Genomic DNA, 21,305 nt, shown 5'->3' on the forward strand with positions numbered 1-21,305 from the left:
GAAATTTTAATTCCGATAATGTGCCGCATAATTTCAATCAACTTGGTGAAGTGAATATAAAAATTTATTACTGGTGGGGTGTCTAAAAGAGAAAAATTCAATGAGCTCTCATTACCATTTATATTGTTGGATTTTTATAAGTGGAATGAATGATAGGAAGAAAAATCCCGGCTGCTTTCATTCCGCCAGAATCTCGCTATGATATATGTCTCCCTAAATCGAAAATAGAGCAGTCTCATTCGATTTATAAGAAATGAAAAGTATTCAAGGCGAAGGTTTTTGTCTGCGGATTTCAAAAGAGTTCAAGATTAAATTATTCATCCCAATTGAAATTTCCAAGTTCATTTTCAGGTTGAGGAAAAGAAATTCACCGATCATTTCTGAGATTTTATATTGAGTTTGTATTGTCGGCCGACGCTTCGTTACAAAAATGTAATAGAGGCTTGTTAGTTCCTTCGGAATTTCCATTCGCTCATTCGATCCTCTAAACACGACTTTAAATTTATTAGTTTAAAAGCCACGCCTGGATCAGATTAATATTAAAACTTTCGAAGGAGAACTTCTGCTTCAATGACGAATTTCTTCTTTTCTGTTTCTTTAAGCATATTATACCTTTTTTATGGTTCAATTGTCGATACCGAGTTTATCGAAATGTAAAACATGGTTAGGGCAAAAGTTTTAAAATCGGCAGGGAACGAACGGTGCTCTCGAATTCGACTGAGAACTTCTCAGGTCGGTTCCTCCGCAATCAATACCCAAGACATGGACTATTTGTTACGGGCGTTTGATAAAACTCTCACCCCGAAATATTACACCAACCCCATCACGTTTTTATAGCGCCTTGTCTATCGGCCTCTAAACGCTATATCATCGAATATAATCAACTTTCAATAGAAGATTTTACGGCAAAAATTAGTGAGATCAGGTGTGTTACAGCTTTTTAATCAATAAACCAATCTAAGCAGGAATATCATTATCATTATTTTTATGACTCCCGAACTGGGGCGGCTTCACAGCTCGTGCAATATTTTATTAAAATGCGCAGTCTCTGGAAAATCGCTAATCGCTTTAATTTCCATCCCTCTGTATATAAATTTCATGTTAAAAAAGAAAACTTTCTCCGCCAAGCGACGGTTTCCAATTTCTCATGTCGACTTTATATTCCGCACCAAAGAGAAGGTCGTTTTTGCGCCATTCCGCTTATATGCAACGTATTCGGAAAGAGATTCGGCAAAGACGCAGATTTCCATCTGTGAACGAGCAACAGTTGTGCCACGGCCTCTCAACCTCCCTGCCTCAAAGACATTTTCCAAACTAATAAGTTCCGGATTATTCGACCGATTAACAAATCGCTGCACTTTTCCCCGGAAACGTATGTCCGTATGACTGATGCGGTTTGTATCGATCCAATTGTCAAAGGAAATGATGGCTACGCTCGTCTATGAATTAAAATAATTGCCTATAAATATTATTGCATTGGCGGTATGTAACTATTAATTTCGGTTTGATTTTATTCCTGCTCCAAATAATATTCAACTAATTTATGGGATATAATATGGAGTGTTGTACAACAGTACAAAATGTTAATGGTAATTTGACGGGGTTTTCGGTTGAGTTCCTCGATAAATCTGACCGTAATTAGACGAAAAATAGATGTGGGCGAATCGCTAGAAATTCAGCGAATTAACTGCTGAATTTGATGTTCAGCTGGGAAAACAATGAATTTAAATATTTGTTCTAAGGAAACTTGGCGGTTCCTATCAAACCAAAGCAACAAACCAAAGTAAAATTAAAAAAATCATATTATAAAGGCACACGAAAATTTTAATTAATTTTCCCGTATTGGTGGTAATCCAAATTCATGGCAATAAATTATATGAATAGCAAACTCAAAAATCTGTTTGAATATCGGCGGTTTTATTGCGTGGCGATCCGATTTGTGCAATCTACAAATAACCCATGTTTCCTGGAAAATAGAAAATTGCAAAAAGCAAATCGTTAATACCCTGATAAACGCGGTCACAGCGGGTATAATTAAGCCGATGTCAGCTCGAAAAGTGATTATGGCAAAATCATCGATCATCACAGAACGCATGAATTCCATTAAAGTCTCTCAACCAATTTTACCGAGTCAAAATGTATAACTTATAGATCCCCTGTTAAGCCTCGGAAGAATTTCAATTTTCCTCGCGGCGTCTCTCGATTCATAACTTTCCCCCGCTTTGCTTAAGAGTGATCGAAAAATTTGCCAGTTTTGATATCCCGCAGGAACTCGTATGGGTTCCCATTCGCAATTCCACCGTTTTAGATTAATAAAAGGGCGTAATCGCGCCCTATAAACTGGCACTTAATTGCTTTCATCGCGCGTCTGGCCGCAAAACGTTTTACATTTTTACAGTTTTACGGACGGTTGACGTATAAACAAACACATAAAAGGCGAATTTTAAAAAAGCTATTTATATTATTCATCGAGTGAGGTTGTGCGGACGCTGTTACATGCAATCCTTAATTTCATTTTTAATAGAATTCTGATTTTGGAACGCACGCTCGCGCCAAACTGATGAATTGCTAATTAAACAACCTGGGAGTGACGGCTGTTCGATTATGAAAAAATTCACTGCAATGCTATCACTACAATGCACATTATTACCGGGAAATTTATCATATTTTCGTAAACTTTGTTGCACATTCTCCGCTGCAACAGACCAGACCGTTTGGTTAACGTAACTCTGAGTAATTCCAGCTTCCCAAGCATTTATGCAAATTTAGTCAAGAAATTTGTTAGAACCAAAAACACCCCCATAATCCTTATCAAGACGCAATTGCAACATCGTTGGTGCAGTGTTTCAGCTTAAGAGCGCCATAATTAGTGCATTCATTTCTTGGAAACTCCAACCATTGTACCTCTATGTGCCCAATTTCTACTTCGCGACTCCACTCTTCCGTTAAGCGTGCTTCTGGTGACATTTTCACACAAAACAATCTAACTGCTTTGTGTAAACGCCTGTCAATGCATCTGGAATATTATTACTTGTGATTAAGTTTTAGTCTGAAGATAAGAAATACGGAAATGTGTTCGTGAGAGAACAACTATTGCAGCGTGTCTCACGCAGGTCGAAAAAATAGAAATTTTGCCACTGCGATAGATGTAGCGATAGTTAAACAAATTTTAAGTATTAAGACTTTAAAACGACGAGGCAAAAACATCTCGTCATTTTATAGTCTATCAAAAGATGTAAGATACAGTCAGAAAGAATAAAACGATAAATTTTTAATATTCTACGAGCTTCGACGTTTATGACATAAAAATACGAGAAAATTTATATTACCAAGCATAATAGAGGAGTAGTTAAACTTCAATTGTGAGGTTTTATACTGTATTCTTTATTACACAATGTACTGCTTTGCTATTAATTACGCCAAGAATGTAAAAGAAATTACTACTTTATCTAATATTAATTTTTAAAATGGTTGGCCCGGCGCCTCCACCATTTTGTGTTGTTCTGATTTTTTTTCATGGGCGTTGAGAAACGTCTAATTAACCGTCTTTGAGGGCACAAATGTATTATTTTTGTCTAATTTGTGTGAGAAACTCCGCTCCATCTAATTTTCTTAATGAACAAAATTCATCATGTTCCAACAGAACTTGAAAGACGTAGCTTTCCACATACAAATTCGAGGATACCCTACTTTTATGTAACATTTCATGTCGGCGTAAAGCTGCACACAAATTTACAACAGTATCTCCCTTTTCTAACAATAAGAACATTTTATTACACGAATCCCGGCCTTATTCGATCTTTATATTCTTTGATGACAGCCAATGGTCCTTTTCACCTCAGTAAATCGATTTTTATCGAGTAAGGGTCCATACTTTTCCCGCCTTTTTCCCTCAATTAATGTGAGCGGTCACTTTAGCTGTAAAATAATTACAAATATGGTCTGGCGTAACGTGTACAAAACAGACGATATAAAGAACGGCCGCATCTCAGCAAACCTGAAGACTATATTATGTATATGAGGACCCATAAAACGTCGCGGCGGATCGCGACCAAGGTTCAAGTGAAATTTTATGTTGAAAACGCTCCTTTGTTATCTACTTTGCTGTAATTTCTGTCACTCCGTATTTCTTATCTCGTCTCTTACAGGTTCCCCGTTTACAATAATGGCTCGAAGAATGCCTGAATTGTCCAAACAGTTTCGCCGACGCTGATAATAGCGCGTTATTTGCAGGAAACCTGCACGCAAAAACTCCACATTCGACGTACGCCTCAAACGCCCTCTTTTATGGCCCATTCGACGCGAAACAGCTTTCACATTACAAATACAAATAGACAAATGGGACTTCCATGGTTCGGGACTTCTAAAAGGGGCCACTTGATTGATAGCACCGCAGGTGTGACAATTAATGCCTTAAACTTGCGTGCAAATGTCGCCGATATATTTTATGCTAAACAATACAAGTACCTGATACTGATTTTATCACGGACAATTAAATTATCTTTGCCCGACAGCCTAACTTTAAACAAGACGTTATTTCAAATTATTCCTAGTCTGCAATGTAACTTTCATAACACGGACGTTAAATACGCAATGCAAACACGGAAACGGAATGAAATGTGGGGAATTGGCTTTGTTAGATTCAACTATTTCTTAACAAGACTGTCAGGACTTACGCAACTAGTTTCAAGTATTCCAAATTAATGAGTTCGTGCTGGCAGAAATAAAGCCACACGGAAAAACCTCCACTTGCAACGATTTTATAATTTAGTTTTTGGGTAACTAAAACTGATATAATTCTTTTGTGTGAGAAAGCATTTCATTTTGCTCATTTTTGCAGGTAATGATGTGAAAACTCGATAAAAATAAAATTGTTTTGATCGAAAGATGACAAATTTTATTTCAGCGAAAGGTTTTGTTTCGAGATGGTTTGTTGCAATATAAAGGGAGCAGACTTTAAAAGCAGCCATCAATTAATCACACGTGACAATGTGTCAAGCGCTATATATTATTATTTTCAGGTCTTTTGGTTGGTGTCTGTGATACATTGCCGATTGCTGTCAAAAGCATTTGGCGAGCCAGTTTGGAAACATTTTCATCAAGATTTTCGCGATATAATCCATCCGTTAATGTGTTTATTTAAAAACCAATAACAGAAATTTCTCTAAGAAGATGACGGAAATAATGGAGAGTACATTGCTTTAATAATCCACTTTTCGCGGCGCGTTTACCGCGACGCTTTTAATTTAGAAGTTAGCTGTCATGAGCGCCGCAAACCTAAGAATTATTACAGTTTTTTGAGCAGACAGTCGCGGAAAAACTTGACTAGTTTAATTTTCTTGCTTTAAACGTTGAAAATTTTACCACATGTTCTTCCAAGAATAATTAAATTGGATTGTTGTCGAAAAACCACCGACGCCGACGTGAAATTCAACAGAGCGAAATAACTGCATTTCTAGCGAAGCTCGTCTAATAACTGCCGTACAGCGTCGGACTGAATCACATTTACGACGACGGGTGCTCTCATGAAACGTTCTGCATTTTATTTTTTTGGACAAACGGCAATATACATGCCGAGTTTTTACACATTTCAGTCCTTCATTTATGAAAATCCATAATAACATTTTAATTCAAATCATGAAATTAGTTTGCAATCGATGTATCTTCTTCATCAGATATTGAATGAAATACAATGCTTGTCAAAACAAAAGCGATTATTAGCATAATTTTAAAAACGTGCTGTTTATTTTATAACTAATTAATAATATTTAACCACATACCACTCTACATAAACTATTGTTTTAGTCACTGCTATATGAACGCATTTATCAATAAAATTAAATTAAATAAAGCAACATACAATTCAATTATTTTCAGCCTTCGGCTGTAATTTTTCGAAAAACTGGAAATATAGCAAAATTTTTGCCAACAATGACCGTTTCAAGTATCAGACACAGAGATCTGGAAGCACTTTCGCGTCCTTGGAAGAAGTCTTTCGAACTGATTGCAATGAAAATTGTTGCCTAGTGTGTGAACCATTAAGATGATTGGTGGTTGGCCAAATCAAACTTCGCCTCAGGCTCGATTTTATCGGTGCGGCAGAGCATTTAATAATTTCGGATTGCAGGAAACAATTTGGAGAAAGTCCGGTCGGAAACTGCTTGAAAAGTACCTGAATAAGTTTTTCAGAGCGTGAATGGGGCATCGTTAGGCGATTTTTGAGTTGTGAATGGTATCGCGGGGTTTGTAATGAGATTTATATAAACAGAATGGGCTAGAACAATTTACAACGGCCCCAAGAGCGTTGTTTACACTTTCAAACATGCTTGTTTTGTGCATGGCTGGGCCTATTGATAGGGTACTTCGTGTTTACCGATTGCTGAGGAATAATGTAAATGATGGGGTGGAGACACGAAGCTGCGGTTTTTGAAAAAGTAAGTAGCTTCGCGATTAGATCGGTGTTGTGCTTTCTTGTAGAAAGCTTCGAGGAGACGGCTTAAAATTTATTAAACTAATTTAGCACCGGCGGCTTTTGGGCACTTTTCTCCGTGTACCAATTCCTCCACATTTTACAACGTCATTAAGATAATATCTATTATTTATAAAGTCAATGCTAAAAACAAAGTAATAAAAGCCATTAGGGAAATGAAAACTGTTAATAACTTGTAAGCCAGTAATGAGTTTCGAAAGTTTAAATTTGATCATAAACAAACTTGTTCACTTTGAAACTTTTTAACTTGAAATTTAGATAAACAACTGTAAGCAATTCATCATAATTCACGTTTCCACAAACATTTTACCTTATCCTTGCACTTTTGCCGATCGCCGTCGGGACGACGAATAATTCAAATTTGGCAGGATTCCGTGCAGCCCTTGGGGGCTATTAACAAAAGCCGCTTACAACCCCGACGCCAAACAGGTGTTGGATGCAAAACTTATCTGGGAAAAAATTCAATTCGGCCGCTCTGTGTTTTCACGGAGTTTCAAACTGTTGGAGTGTAACCGGGTTGGAACTTTAATTACACTGAAAGAAACAGCGACCAAATTTGAGGCAAATAGATCGGAGCCGCTTGACTCCATACGAATTCAATTTATGTCCATTATTCGCAATTACATTATTTGCTGAAAAGCAAGTGGAGATTACTTAAAGCTCTAGTAATCAATTTTATGGTAGTTAAACCGTGTTAGTGGAGAAAGTTTTATCTGCAGATAAGCCGTTTTCGAACACATAATCCTAGATTTTAACACCAGATTTACTTTGTTTGGATTTATTTTTCTTTAATTTGAAGCCAAGTTTTTTTTAATTTAATGACTAATAAAATGTCCTTTTACCATAAAAATAAAATGCCTTTTAAAGAACTCCATAAATTAAACGGTATTAGACTTTTATTGTCGCTGTGGCTAGGCTTGCTTTTCCTCTCTGATGTCGCTTTTAATTGCAGAATTCCTAACAGTACTAATTTGGTATTTGCTGAAGGAAATAAAACTAAAAGACGACCAAGCAAAACAGCACCAATATCTTACAATTTCACTTTTTATTCAACATTACAATAAATAAAATACTTCCACAATTAGTGTCCTAACACTGCGGCGATGGCCCTCGCATGCTCAGCTCTTGCAGCAGCGACCTCAGGAGTCTCCACTGGACGGGCATTCCAATTAAAAGAAAGCGGTAAAGGAGTCGTCGTGCTGTGAGCAAGAAGTGCCCTCAAATGTGCAATCCTCTCCATGATAGCTCTAGCATTAGCATCCTCCGCTTGAGGAGCAAAATGAGCTTTCGGTACCACGACCTGGTGAACATGTTCCTGTACGTGATCCTCTGGAAGATCAGGCAACGCGGCTTTCACCCGTGAAAAAACACCTTCGTGGTGTTTCCTCGCGGCAGCAACTTCAGGAGTTTCTCTCACTTGCTCTCCCAATTTATGATCGGCAAAAGGTCCCATCCATTGAGGTCTGTTCTCTCCCAGAGGATCATGAGGAAAGTGTTGAGTCGGTGGTTGCGCCGTCACGTGATGAGGAAAATGTTGAACTTGGGGAATGTGGACATGGTGTTCATCTCCTGAGAATTGTTCTTCTGCGGGAAGTTCAGGGAGCAGAGAGCGGACTTTGGAAAATGTGTCAACATGGAGACGTTTCGCGGCAGCGACTTCGGGTGTGTCTTGAACGAGTTGGCCAAGTGTGTGGTCTGCGATAGGACCAGTCCAGGGAGTTACAGCCGCTGACGAGACGGCTATCACGGACAAAACGACCTGAAATTGTTAAAGTTTGAGGAATTGTATGCGGAAAGTTGGATGAACTTACGAGAAGGCACATGTTCATGATGGATTGCTGACTGGAAATGATCGGAGTTGCAGTTTTTTTTTTATTTATAGTAAATGCAAAAGGTCACAGGGCTATTAACGACCCGCTTTCATTACCTTTTCTACTTTCGATTTTTGGGTTCGGAATGCTCTTAAGAATGTGAAATTTGTGAAAAAGGTTAATTTTTACTACAGTGCAGATCTAGTTTTATTTTATTAAAAATAACTCAAACATTGCAAGCATATTGCATTGCCGTTTTATTATTAATATTAACAATACTTAATTTTGTATTATTGAAACTGTAAAATTGCAATTTTGCACATAAATCGTTCAAAATCCTCTCATTAATATTATACTACAAAAATAATTTACACAAATAATGCTTAAACCAAACAATTTTCCGCAAATGTATGTTTGACTGAAAGATTTAATTGCATTTTAGCCATAAAATATGAAAAATCCAATTAATTTTGCCATTTTAAAAAGGAAAAGGAGTGAAACAGACTACCACCGAATTTCGTCCAAGCTGTATATTTCGTTGTAACTAAATTGCGGCTAAACATACTAGTTCCACGTATCACAATTTACCTTTAATACCACCCACATTAGATTTTACCTAATTGCGAATTACTACAATAATACAATTTAATTGGGCAGAGTTTGTCTATTGCCGCATTAATTCTGCGCTAATAAAGATAATTTGCACAAATTGTGTTAATAATACGAAACTCCCATCAACTATAATCGTGCAATTATTTATTACCATCGATATAATACCATAATAACAATAAAACTAGTCTAATTTGATTTGTAGGATGTCTTCTTAACCACATGAAGAGGCAAGTTTGTTGCACGCACTCGAAATCCCTTTGAATCGGCGATATATTCCACATGTTGGATTATCCCGTTTGCATCCAAGTAATCATAAAAGCCGGTAATAACCCCGTCGGGATTTCGACTTTCGTGTCTGACTACATTCCCAGTGTTGTAGCCAAAACTATGAGAACTTGTTTCATCTTGGATACTTCCAGAAACTGCAACAAAAAGAAGAAGCACGAGCTAAGGAGAGATGATAGAAAGTTGTGGATTTTCAATCTCGAAACTCACCAACATTGTCTGACCTTTGAAAGGAAAATTGATTTTTCACAGGTTGAAATTTTAAACAGTGAAGTGTTTATATAGCTACTGACTCTTTCAAGGCAACTTTTTTTGGAAGGCTTAAGAGGGAGAATTGGCTAAATGATGTGGTTCTATAATTAGTCCGCAGCTCAGCTCTCATCATTTTTTGTAGTAATTGTGTTTTGAAATCTCAGTCATATTTCCCATTTGTTGATTTTGGTGAAATTACTGTATCATCGGACCACGGAACCGACATTATTAAAATTCATGTCATTCACGCATTATATTGCCTGTGGACTAATAAATCATCGGAATCGAAATGAATCCCTCCTCGCAAAAACCATTAAAATCGCGATAAAATCAAATCTTTGTAAACTTCAACAAACTAATTATTTTCAGATTTAAACTGTGATCGTATTGGGGATATCCCTCGAATCCCTCGGGGTGGAATTAGTGTCTAACACACTTACACCCCAATGTTTCCTCTGGGGTTTACGAATTTACCATTTACTTCACTCTGAAGACTTGTCACGAAATATAATGGTTCCATAACAAATTCATATTCCAGCCCACGCTCCTCAAGAAATATTCATAAATTGAGTACGTATCGGCGAGTACAAGCAATTAGCGCTGATTGCATTCCAAAGAGGAAAAGTGGAGAGGTCTTCAAGGTGATAGAAAGACAATTAAGCGCGAATAAATCACCAGAACGGAATGCCAAAAATGTTCCACAAAATGCAAGTTATGAGTCAACTTCCATACTTTTAAGTCTTGCATTAAATCAAAATAATAATATAAACACGCACGTCTCACATTTACAATTTTATTACAACGATAGTATTAATTTTTTAAAAACCTTGAACTTATTGATAGCAGTATTTGCACGTACGATAATCAAATAAAGGAATTGGAATCTAAAAAAAAAATGGTAATCTCAATATTAAATGAATAATTTCAATCATGATAAAAATCAAAACAATACCCTAATTCACCTCTGAATTCATTTACTAAATTGATAGCACTCTACATAAATTTCGATTTGTGCCTCAATATGGTCTTTCAATCACACTGCATTTAATTATGCATGCAATCATAAAACCGAATTGTTCTAAACTGTATTTTGTGTGTACAAAATTATAGATAAGAGCCGGAAAAAACAAAGCAAATAATTATAATCACAGGGATTGTTCCTAGATTTTAGTTAAATTTATTATTTAAAACGTAACGTCTAGACAAAGGCAAAAATTTCACCGTACCCCGTGAAAATAGTTCTTCGATTAGCATCCCGAGTGCCCCATTTTTCAAGCTCGCTCTCATTAGTCGTGGAATCCAATGCATCGTCGGTAGAATGCGCTGGTGCAAGATAACGCGTTGAAATGCAAGACGACAGATATTGATACACGAAGCGCTTTTGCCGGGAGCTGTGTTTCCCCTAAAAGCCCCATATTTTTCTCAAACAATATCTCTGTCGCGAACGGCTGCTAAAAAAACTGTCTCAGTACAATGAATGATCACTGTTGTTGACAACCAGACGCCGGGATAAATACAAAATATATTATTTTCAACTACAATACTCGCTGTATAATGCACGTCCGTGCAATATTTCAACCGGACGGGAGTTCACCCTAAAAGGATTTCATCCAAGGAGGCCAAAACCTAGACCAACAAATAAAATTAAAGACCTCTACTGAAATTCGTCTTGAATTATTAATGAAATAAAGCTTCAGAATCAGTCGCTAAATCGTGATAAAAGGCCATAAACAATTCAAGAATTTACTCGGAGCTACACAAAGAAATAATGAAGCTACGATAAACAATAAAATGCGAACGGACAAAGTGATATTTTGGCATTGTTTGTGACCCTCGACGAAATTCAGTTCAGTTCCAAAGACGTGAAAGTGGCCATTACGTGCCCAAACCAAGAATGCAACAAGAGGTGGGATCAGCGACAAATGACCTCTTACAAAAACACAATTCACCGCTAAAAATTCACATTTGCCGGTGCACCATTACTATATTTCCCAAGTCGGATAACTGCACATGAAGTGTATTAAAATACAAAGTCAAACTTGAGAAAACTAAAGCAAAGGTTGGAGGGATAATTTGACATCCGACACGCTGAATATTTAAGTTTGGAAATGTGACAGATGGGAAAGAGCGCGACAAGAAGCGAACACACCTCCACATCCTGCTCTGAAAATGATAAGACTTCCAAATTCAACGCAGCGTGCGGTTGTTTCTCTTATCAATAGAAACATTAAGAAAAACTAAACTTGTGACCGCTTCCGGCAATTAAATAAATATCAATAGGAATCATACGAACCGGCGACAACGAGAATTTATAACAGCGAAACAACAAAACGTGATGTGTTAACTAAAAGCGGAAAATACGTAATAAAATGATGCAAACAATTATTGCGCAACATTTTTCAAGCCTTTGTGTGTTTGCAACTCTGAAAGCTTCGGATACCGCAAATTCTTCATTTATTCGATTCTGCTATTTATTGATTTTTATGCTTTTTATTTAGATCAAATACGTTAAAATTCCTTATATCTATTTATTTTCAACATTCTCCAGATATTTTAATAGTTAATAATAGACTTTCAAATTATTGTACAACTTTAGTACATATTTCAGTTTTTTTATTCTATTAATTTCGTATTTCTTCTTGCTTTATATCTTTTAGATCCATTGAAACCGCTAAATATTTATGTTGTCTCAAAATCTACAAATTTTCAAAGTTTGAAGAATCCGTAAAATCTAAAAATTCCACGACCAAAAATATTACAATTAAAGAGGAACCATTTATAAAACCTCCAGAACCAACTAAAAAATCGGCGAAGAAACAAATAAATTTCTAAAGAGCTCTAAAACCAAACTATGTATTTTCGAAATTAGTATTCATATTCAGTGAAAACGTTTTTCTACTGGATTCTGTGGCTTTACCTAAATAATGTAGAACCCCATAAATAGACTTGTTAGGTACTATGGATTTTCGTGGTATTTTAATAAATATCGCGGAAGTATGAAAATTAGTTTTCTTGCTCGACTAACTGAAAACCATCTCAGCTACCAGATCTCGCCCCATGAAAGTTCTGAGAAGCATTTTAAGCCTGCAATACTTTTGAGAGGTAAAGTATATCGAAATCAATGGAGACATTTATAATTCAGACTTTAATAGGGTTTTGGAGAGGCCTAAAAATAAACCGAGAGAACACCTTTCAAAAAGCACAAAAGGATAAAGGATCTATCTGATGGATTTGCAAGGACGTAGCCGCAGGCGGCAAATTCGAAAGCACCCCAATCTTGGATTATAAATTGAAGCTTTTAACCCTAAAGAAACTACCTCTTAAGCACTCCTCGACAAAACAAGCAAACTCCAATCAATTTTTAATTATCCTTGATCTCTCCTGAAAACAAAACCTGTCAAAAGTTGTGCTGCGATTGCCCAAAATAGAACAGCCCGAACTCTCATTGTTCTTATCTTATTAAAAATCGTATAAAAACGCCACCTACGCGCCAAAACCAAAACTTTCTACATTTCCGGGCAGAGTCCTGGCGCGCCTACAGCAAACTTCGTCCTCCTTTGAAGCTTTCATTGATTAATAAGTTTGACGTCCTTGGGGGAAAAACTGAAGCTCGGCTCGTTTGACGTCAGCGTCGTCCTACGCAACGTTCACAATTATCGTCGTTTCTAGTGACCAATTTCACATGTATTAATACATAATTTACGACCGGAATAAATCCGGCAGCTTTCGGAACCACATTCGCTATCCTTATCGTGTTTCAGGCACCATGCGCCAGCTTTCAGTCCGAACTTGCGTACGCCACTAAGCTTCTGCTATCGATTTCAGCAGGGTGCTGTCGGAAGCCATTTTACCGACTCTTGCGCTCGTCTTTTCCTCAAGTTGAGGCAGAAAATACTGCCCGCAGAGAAGAGCAGTGCTCACAAAATGTTCTACAGTTCTTGAAAGTGGAAAGGGTCCGTTCTTGAGGTCTATCAAACAAGAATACGTAAGTCTTTCTGTTATTGTTCAGTACCTCAAGTCTTGATAAAGCGTAAAACAATAGCATTAAGAATTCACTGTTGACATCCAAGTGAAAGCCTTTTTTCTCGTTCAGTGAAACCAATGACGTTAATTTTGCGGAAAATCTATCGATTTATTGGGAACAAAATTTCGGCTTTCATCTAAAAATAGCAATGGTAACAAAGAAGGCGTTAACAATAATTTTATGGTGATATTAAATTCGGGGCTTATCGTTTATTGAGGATCATAATTCAAATAAAATCATTGACATATAGCGCATCCTCTCCACGCAAACCATTGTTAATGCACAGCCCTCAATTAGAATAATCGTAACCTTTCCAGCTTAGAACTAAAGGCAGTGCCGAAGTAACTGCGCGTCAGCAGCACCGAAAACGATTTTATCGAAAGTAATTTCTTGTCACAACTTTTTACGACTCCAAATCAGCAGCTCCCTACTTAACCCAGTTAAATTCTGTCTACTGATTTTTCTCCCTCCGAGGACAATAAATTCGTTGTCACCTTTAGATGAACCGGTTTATTGATCTTACAAAAATAATGTCACGTCCTCTATTTTAAAAACTTCGTTTCGGAAACGCCTTGGTTTTAATTATTTTAGTTGCAGAAAATGTCTCATTCGCTACTTAAACTAATCAAGCGTCAGGCTGCTGTGCCGCCTCCAGCTGCTGCACCGGCACCAGCTGCCGTACCACCTGAAAATGCAGCTCCTGCTATACCACCTGCACCTGAGATCAAGGAAATTCTTACCACAGAAGCTAGTAAGTTAATTATTTCAATGTTCGGTGTTACGTATTGTATTATAGCGACAAACCAGCCTGAAACAACAACCTCCGGACCAAGTCTACAAGAAAAGGGCGAAGAAGTAGTAAATCTAGTGGTGGAAAAAACGGGAATGCAGCCATGGATGGTGTACTCCATAATCATTGGTAAATCTTCTAAAATTGAGTGGTGTGGTCTTATTCAAACTTCTAGCTGTTTGCTTGATTATCCTCGGAATCTGCTTCTGCTGCATACGAAGATGCTTCCGAAAGCGACGAGCAAAGGATGGAAAGAAAGGGATGAAAGGAGTAGATCTAAAGTCGGTGCAACTGCTAGGATCATCATACAAAGAAAAAGTACAACCAGATATGGACGAACTGACCGAGAACGCCGAAGAACCAGACGAAAGCGAAAAACCGGAAGTTCAAAAACTTGGAAAAATACAATACAAGGTTTGAACAAACTTTATTGAAGTTTGAATTTAGTCGAGTGGTTGCAGCTGGAGTACGACTTCAATCAAAACAGTTTATCCGTCACAGTTATTCAGGCCGAGGAATTACCCGCCCTTGACATGGGTGGCACGTCTGATCCATACGTAAAAGTCTACTTACTTCCAGACAAAAAGAAAAAGTTTGAAACTAAAGTCCATCGTAAAACTTTAAATCCGGTGTTTAATGAGACGTTCGTTTTTAAGGTTGGCAAATGGTAATGAGAATTTGTGCTTTATAACTGTGGTCGTTCCAGAATATGCCTTATGCCGACGCTATGAACAAGACCTTAGTTTTTGCAATTTTCGACTTCGATCGCTTCTCCAAGCACGATCAAATCGGTGAGGTCAAAGTACCACTTTGTCAAATTGATTTAGCCCAGACCATCGAGGAATGGCGTGAATTGCAAAGCGTGGAAGGAGAAGGCGGTCAGGTGATATCATAATCAAATTATCTATAGTAATATAGTCCGGTCCTTGCTTCAATCGGATTTTTCACACCCAGTTCGGACCATTGGATGCTTGCACAAGTTACAGAAGACTTATAGCACTTTTTTGTACTGTTTCAATACTACATTCAATACTTTTTAAGCATCGAATCCCGCGGTTGTATTGGTACGCATTTAACGGTTGATTTTCATTGCTTGGTTGTACCAATAAAACTGTCTCTAAGGTTAAACGATCTACCGGTTAACTTTAGATTTGGGAGCCAGTAGTTATTGTCATGTTGAGATTTCTCTGCTAGTTTATACTTTATGCCAAAAAACAAAGCGTCGATATGTCGATGCCACCCTCAGGATCTGCCGACGGAAGCAAAGTTGATCGAGACTATAACCTCCAACTCAATGCAATGGACATGTATTGACGTAAATTGTTTTTTCTCTTTTCCCTAAATTTCTCTGCTCTGCTTTGGTTTGGCTGTGTATGGTTGTGCCGGCCGCGCATATGCATGATGCTTCCAAACAATCAATTTGTTCACGTAAGTATACTTCATCATATAATTAATCATTGGTAGAAGAGATCGGGTCACGCCGACCACACTCTACTTGTCTTCGAAGGCGTCATCAGATCTCTCACCTATTGTTACACGATCTTTGCAGGAAAAAGCAAAAGGAATAAACGGGTCCACTTAACAACGTAATGACGTTTTTTTATTCAGTACTTGCTTCTTTCTGCTACTCACTTGTAGTTTATACATCTATAGTATAATATTAAGTTGCAACGAGGACGTCCTCTCGATTTACCAACACTGACCACGAAGGACGTTCTCGTCTTTTTTTATTATATTCAATATGTTGCATTGAAACTGACGAGCGTTTTTTGAAATATTACCAATTACAAGAGTATAGTTAAGGATATTTGCGCCGCTTCCAAACCGTCACCAAGAGATGCTCTGAGGTGACGGTGTGGAAGTGTCTGTTATATTTGTGATGTAGATTTAAAAATTTTGACTTTTCTCTTTGATTGCCCCACATACTTTTACCTTTGTTCCTAAAATTCTGCATATGCATGACCCCTTTTGTTGGCATTTGCATCTGGCTGGTATCTGTTTTTTTGATAATCAAATGGTTTTAATGTTGTTTTCGAGTTCAATCAAATTCAACTATTTTAGGTCTGCCGTGTAAAAATATCCGCATGCCAGCACCATAGTTAGTTCTAAAACGCACAGTACATTTTTACCGTAAATTCTCTGTTTAGCTGTTTGTAATATTAACTGTTTTTAATGGAGACCCCGATGTCTGTCTACTTAAGGTATTTTACTTAACTATTTTCAAACATTTAAAAACATTTTTTCTTAGCATACTTTTTACTTAGCCGAGTCAGAAACTGATTCATTAGTTAGTCAATCCTGTACTGTGTTAGTTAACAAGTCAGTTAATCTAGTTAACGACAAGCTGGTTTGAGCTGGGTGTTTAGAAGAAGAATCTACACTAGAAAATCGACCAAATGCAGACTCTAGATCACAACTCGCCTACACGATGCAAAATTTAGAACTACCAACAAGGCAGCTATCATTGACCACTTCCCGATAGCTGTCAGTTTTGGTTCCATCGCTTTTAGGCCAAACACACAACCGCTAAATGTTCCAATTTTAGGTGTTGTAACCCCTTCTTGTCTTCGCCCTCACCCCAGCCTTGTCCATTTTTCGACCGAAGCCCCGAATTAAACACTTCTGTCAAGCTTGACCACACTATTCTCTGATTGCGCATGTAAACAACAAACCAATTTCTTTTACGAACCGTCTGTTTAATGTTCTCTATATGTCGTGTTGTCACACTGACGTCCCTTCCAAGTCCAAGTAGATGAAACCCTCGAGACGGCATCGCAGATGAATATTGTGATTGAGCTTGTACCTAAGCGTGTTTAGTTCACTCTATCGACCAATATTACAGGAAAACAAGTTGGGAGACATTTGCTTCTCGTTAAGATACGTGCCGACAGCTGGAAAACTCACCGTGGTCATTCTAGAAGCTAAGAACCTGAAGAAAATGGACGTTGGAGGATTATCTGGTAACCACCACTACCGACAACCACTCATTCTTACGATACATTTTTAGACCCGTACGTAAAGATCGCTTTGGTACAGAACGGAAAGAGGCTGAAGAAGAAGAAGACTAGCATCAAGAAGTGCACGTTGAATCCTTACTACAATGAGTCGTTCACTTTTGAAGTACCGTTTGAACAAATTCAGGTACGGAAAACCGTGGAGAAGGAACAAATTTACCGAGTAACTTTTAGAAAGTCAACTTGGTGGTCACCGTCGTGGACTACGACAGGATTGGTACTTCGGAACCCATCGGAAAAGTCGTTCTGGGTTACAATGCTAGTGGAACCGAACTTCGCCATTGGTCTGACATGTTGGCTTCGCCACGTAGGCCGATTGCTCAGTGGCATACTCTTAAAGACCCAGAAGATGAAAAGAAGGACTAAGAAGCTAATCGCTTACAACGCTGATTTATCTAATATTAATAAGGTAACGAGTGGGTACGATGGTTCCAAAATTAGATGTCTAATTGTAGGTTTACTCATACAGATATTGGTTCCCTAGCATGAGAAAACAATCTGCGTTACTAACTTATTTAAAAGAAAACGGTTATTATAAGTGTATATTTGTAACATCATAGATGTCATTACATATATTTTATAAATAACTAATTGAAATGATACTAGATGTAACTTTCTGGAGTAACCTGCTAGAACTACCTGACTTCTCTGATAAAAACACAACAGATCTCCCAAAGGTTACTCGGCTTGCCTTCAACGAATAACTGGTTTCTGTAAATAGATCGCCTTCTTCCAAACAGTCCTTTGAAAATCATAGATTAATACATCTGATTGAAACCAAACGCGTAAAAATCGCCAATGAGTATTAGATTATTAGATCATACAGACAATAGAAAATTGATAGCTTTTAGAAAATGTTGCGAAAATTCGTTGCATCATTTAAAGGACCGGAGCACAAAACTTTCTTTTAAATCGCAATCCTCGCAATATGATGTACTTATTGCCTATAATCAACATCTAAAAGTGATGACAACGACAACACAAACAAGCACATTGCTAGGATTGCCAACTTGGAACGTTGTAGACTAGAAATCCGTTCCAAAATTTTATTTCACATTAATCTGATGTGGCTGTTCTGTCCCAAGGACTAAAATATCATCAGACTGGTTGTACTCGAGAAAATGATATTATTCTTCCTCTTTTCTTGTATATACCTATAAATAATGTTACAATGTTGTGTAAAATAAAAACAAGTATGTAAACAGAATTAGAGAAAATGTTACGGCCCCTTTTATGTATGTACCCTCCCAAACACCACTATATGGGCCCAAGTTATTTATTTAGTAAGAAGTCAGCACACATCTAGTTCTTAACAGACTTTTGGTATCGGTTCAAAAGTGAGTGATCTCGTTTCGTTTATTGTTATCAGGAGATGAAATCAGTAGTCTGCACGAGCTTTATGGAGTGGCAATATCTTAGGAATGTAACTGTACGTGATCATAGTTTTAGTTAAACAAATGAAAATCTGTAAACGGCTTTCCTTATATAGATATATAGCATTATAGCACTTTATTATCATTATTATTATTACATTGTATAGTTGATTTTTCAATGTTATTAAAGAACAATAAGTATGATAATATTATTATATTGTGAAATTAATAAAATGTGGCAACCTTGCTCTTGTTAAGTAGACAAAAAAAACTAAATAAATCATATCACTCGTCCTGTTGACCACTTTGTGTGTTTCATCCATCATCACAAATTGTATCTTCGCTTCAAAGTTCTGTATTTTTTCAGCATGTACAAGGCTTCTAACTCCTTTACTACGAATTGGCCGTGAGCAATCATGTTTTTTATTTTTTCAGGATCATTTTCATCTTTATTTTTCATGAATGCTCGGTGTAAACGCTTGCGGAAAAAATCATAACCGGAGGGATAATCCTTTCCCAAGTGTAACAGCTAAAAATGCAGAAAATATAAAATCAGATTTACAAAAAAAGCTTCTCTGCATGCTAACATCTGAAATCTGAATGTTGCTTAAATCTTTGTTTTTAGTTTTAAAAATTCTTCAATAAAATATTTCATTGTTTAATAAGCAAGAAGTTCATGTCTCCTTTCGGTTTTCCTAGCCCCCCTACTTTTTTTTACATTTTTTTGATGCCCATAAATTTCCTTCCGTAAATAATATTACTAATCAAGGCTCTGAAATACAAAAGAAGACATAAATTTCTTGCTTCATAAAACAGCTAAGAATAGTCATAAAAATCGATTACTAAACCACAAAAAAATAACTAATTAGTACATAAACTGATAAACAAGGTCATAAACAAAATGATAAACTCTGTATGCAAATATAAAAGCATGATAAAAGCAATCACACTATTAATTTTTTGAATAAATTGATTAATTTGCACCCCTTCAAAAATTCAACAACAATTCAAATCATCCGCCAAACTATCACATGCTTGATCGTGACATCTGTCAAAACAAACTAGCCAACTCTGACACATTTCTCATTTCATTTCGCAAATCGCAACTTACGGTTTTATAAAGATGAACTACTTGACTTCTTAGCGACATTTATGTATTGTTTGGTCATTTAAAACCATTTAAAATACGAATCCTGCGAGCGCTCGTATAAAAACAAACTTTGCACTTTAACCTGTTTGATAAATTTAGGTTGGCAACAACAAAGTCCCTAGATTCCCCTATCTGCTGTTTCGCTGACATAAAACATAACCTAAATTACTACTGCAGCTGTTTGTCAAGTAAACACACTTTTTTCGATTAAAATGGAGCAGAAACAAACAGACGTGCATTTAAGAGCAATGCTGAACAGTCCGGCACGTTTTACACCAACAGTTCCGACCCCGGACTGGTCTGCAAATCCGGCCATTCCTCCTTCTGTAAGTTCCAAACCCTTACAACCTCTTCTAATGTGCTCATTTCAGCCCCAAATTCCTGGCAAATCGAATATGATAGTGGCTACGCCTGGATCTGCAGTCGGGGAGCCTCACACTAACATTACCATCCAGTAAGCCTCCTTCTTTGTAGTTATAAATAAAAAACTGTAATTGTAGAAACTGTGTTACTACCGTTGATCTCAACACAAAGCTTGACTTGGCCGTCATTAATGCAAGGACACGAAACTCGGAGTACAACCCTTCAAGATTCCATGGATTAATAATGCGGTTACGGGAGCCCCGCACCACGGCGCTTATTTTTCAGACTGGTAAAATCGTCTGCACAGGAGCTAAAAGTGAACAGGATGCTCTGTTAGCGTCGAAGAAGTTTGCAAGGATCATTCAGAAGTTAGGCTTTAATGTAAGCACTCATGTCTGTCACTTTCAGTACTAAAATAGGTTGTTTTCAGATCAAATTTGAAAATTTTAAGATACAGAACCTTGTAGCTACATGTGATTTAAGATTTCCAATTAAATTGGAAAGCTTGAGTTTATTGCATGGACAGTTTTGCAGTTATGAACCTGAACTGTTCCCTGGGATCATTTATAGAATGATTAAGCCACATTTGTGTTTATTAATTTTTGTCAATGGGAAGATCGTGTTCACAGGATCCAAATCACGAGAAGCTATCAAAGAATCGTTGGATAATATTTACCCTATTTTACGTAGCTTTAAAAAGAATTAGGGTGTTATTGTGTTTGTTTTATTTATGTTTTTTTCTTGTTTTGAATCTTAGAACCTAAAGGATTTTTAACTAATTTTAATACCTGAAATTATATTGATATTGTATTTTGGAAGTTTATTATTAAACATATACAAGTCTGAAATTTGTTTTTTTATCGCAGCTTAAGGAGTAAAATAGAAAACAGCACAAATTTCGGTCGACGTAAAAAAATTTTAACTACACCTCGGTCTATAATAACACCCACATTTGAGTAACAACATCATAAAAGAGGTAGAAACAGAACAAATGTTTTAGAGAAGCCCAATTTAAAAAAAAACAATCGTTTTTTTAATTTAATTTTATAAAAAAATTAAGCAAAATCTGGAAAATGTTGCTTACAAATCGAAGTATTTGAACTGTATCTTTCTAAAGGTTAAATTTAGGTTTTTAGGTCTA

General features: G+C 36.9%; 3 protein-coding genes across 4 annotated transcripts; 2 read left to right on the top strand and 1 right to left on the bottom strand.

Annotated features, from left to right (window-relative positions):
- Positions 1-13,216: 13,216 nt before the first annotated feature.
- LOC148169957 (synaptotagmin 1-like) lies at positions 13,217-17,878 on the top strand. The gene is made up of 12 exons (XM_088044243.1): positions 13,217-13,231; positions 13,276-13,279; positions 13,335-13,435; positions 14,072-14,225; positions 14,271-14,393; positions 14,440-14,678; positions 14,726-14,920; positions 14,971-15,147; positions 17,107-17,224; positions 17,272-17,405; positions 17,453-17,687; positions 17,734-17,878. The coding sequence occupies exons 1-11, from the start codon at positions 13,217-13,219 to the stop codon at positions 17,642-17,644; spliced, it is 1,452 nt and encodes a 483-aa protein (XP_087900369.1). The 3' UTR covers positions 17,645-17,687; positions 17,734-17,878.
- An 876-nt stretch (positions 17,879-18,754) lies between these two features.
- Positions 18,755-19,855, bottom strand: osi (electron transfer flavoprotein regulatory factor orsai). Its single transcript, XM_088042663.1, has 2 exons — positions 19,763-19,855; positions 18,755-19,180 (listed from the first exon to the last, which is right to left on the bottom strand). The coding sequence occupies exons 1-2, from the start codon at positions 19,799-19,801 to the stop codon at positions 18,977-18,979; spliced, it is 243 nt and encodes an 80-aa protein (XP_087898789.1). The 5' UTR covers positions 19,802-19,855; the 3' UTR covers positions 18,755-18,976.
- A 158-nt stretch (positions 19,856-20,013) lies between these two features.
- Positions 20,014-21,012, top strand: LOC148169959 (uncharacterized). 2 transcript variants are annotated; one of them, XM_088042662.1, is made up of 4 exons: positions 20,014-20,127; positions 20,173-20,255; positions 20,302-20,545; positions 20,595-21,012. In XM_088042662.1, the coding sequence occupies exons 1-4, from the start codon at positions 20,014-20,016 to the stop codon at positions 20,868-20,870; spliced, it is 717 nt and encodes a 238-aa protein (XP_087898788.1). In that variant the 3' UTR covers positions 20,871-21,012. The 2 variants fall into 2 exon arrangements, with proteins under 2 accessions (XP_087898788.1, XP_087898787.1); XM_088042661.1 differs by having other exon boundaries at positions 20,014-20,255.
- Positions 21,013-21,305: the final 293 nt, after the last annotated feature.

This window comes from Gnatocerus cornutus, chromosome 8, assembly GCF_029298725.1.
Source record: "Gnatocerus cornutus isolate USDA-ARS CGAHR chromosome 8, icGnaCorn1.1, whole genome shotgun sequence".
In the NCBI taxonomy this organism is placed as follows: Eukaryota; Metazoa; Arthropoda; class Insecta; order Coleoptera; family Tenebrionidae; genus Gnatocerus; species Gnatocerus cornutus.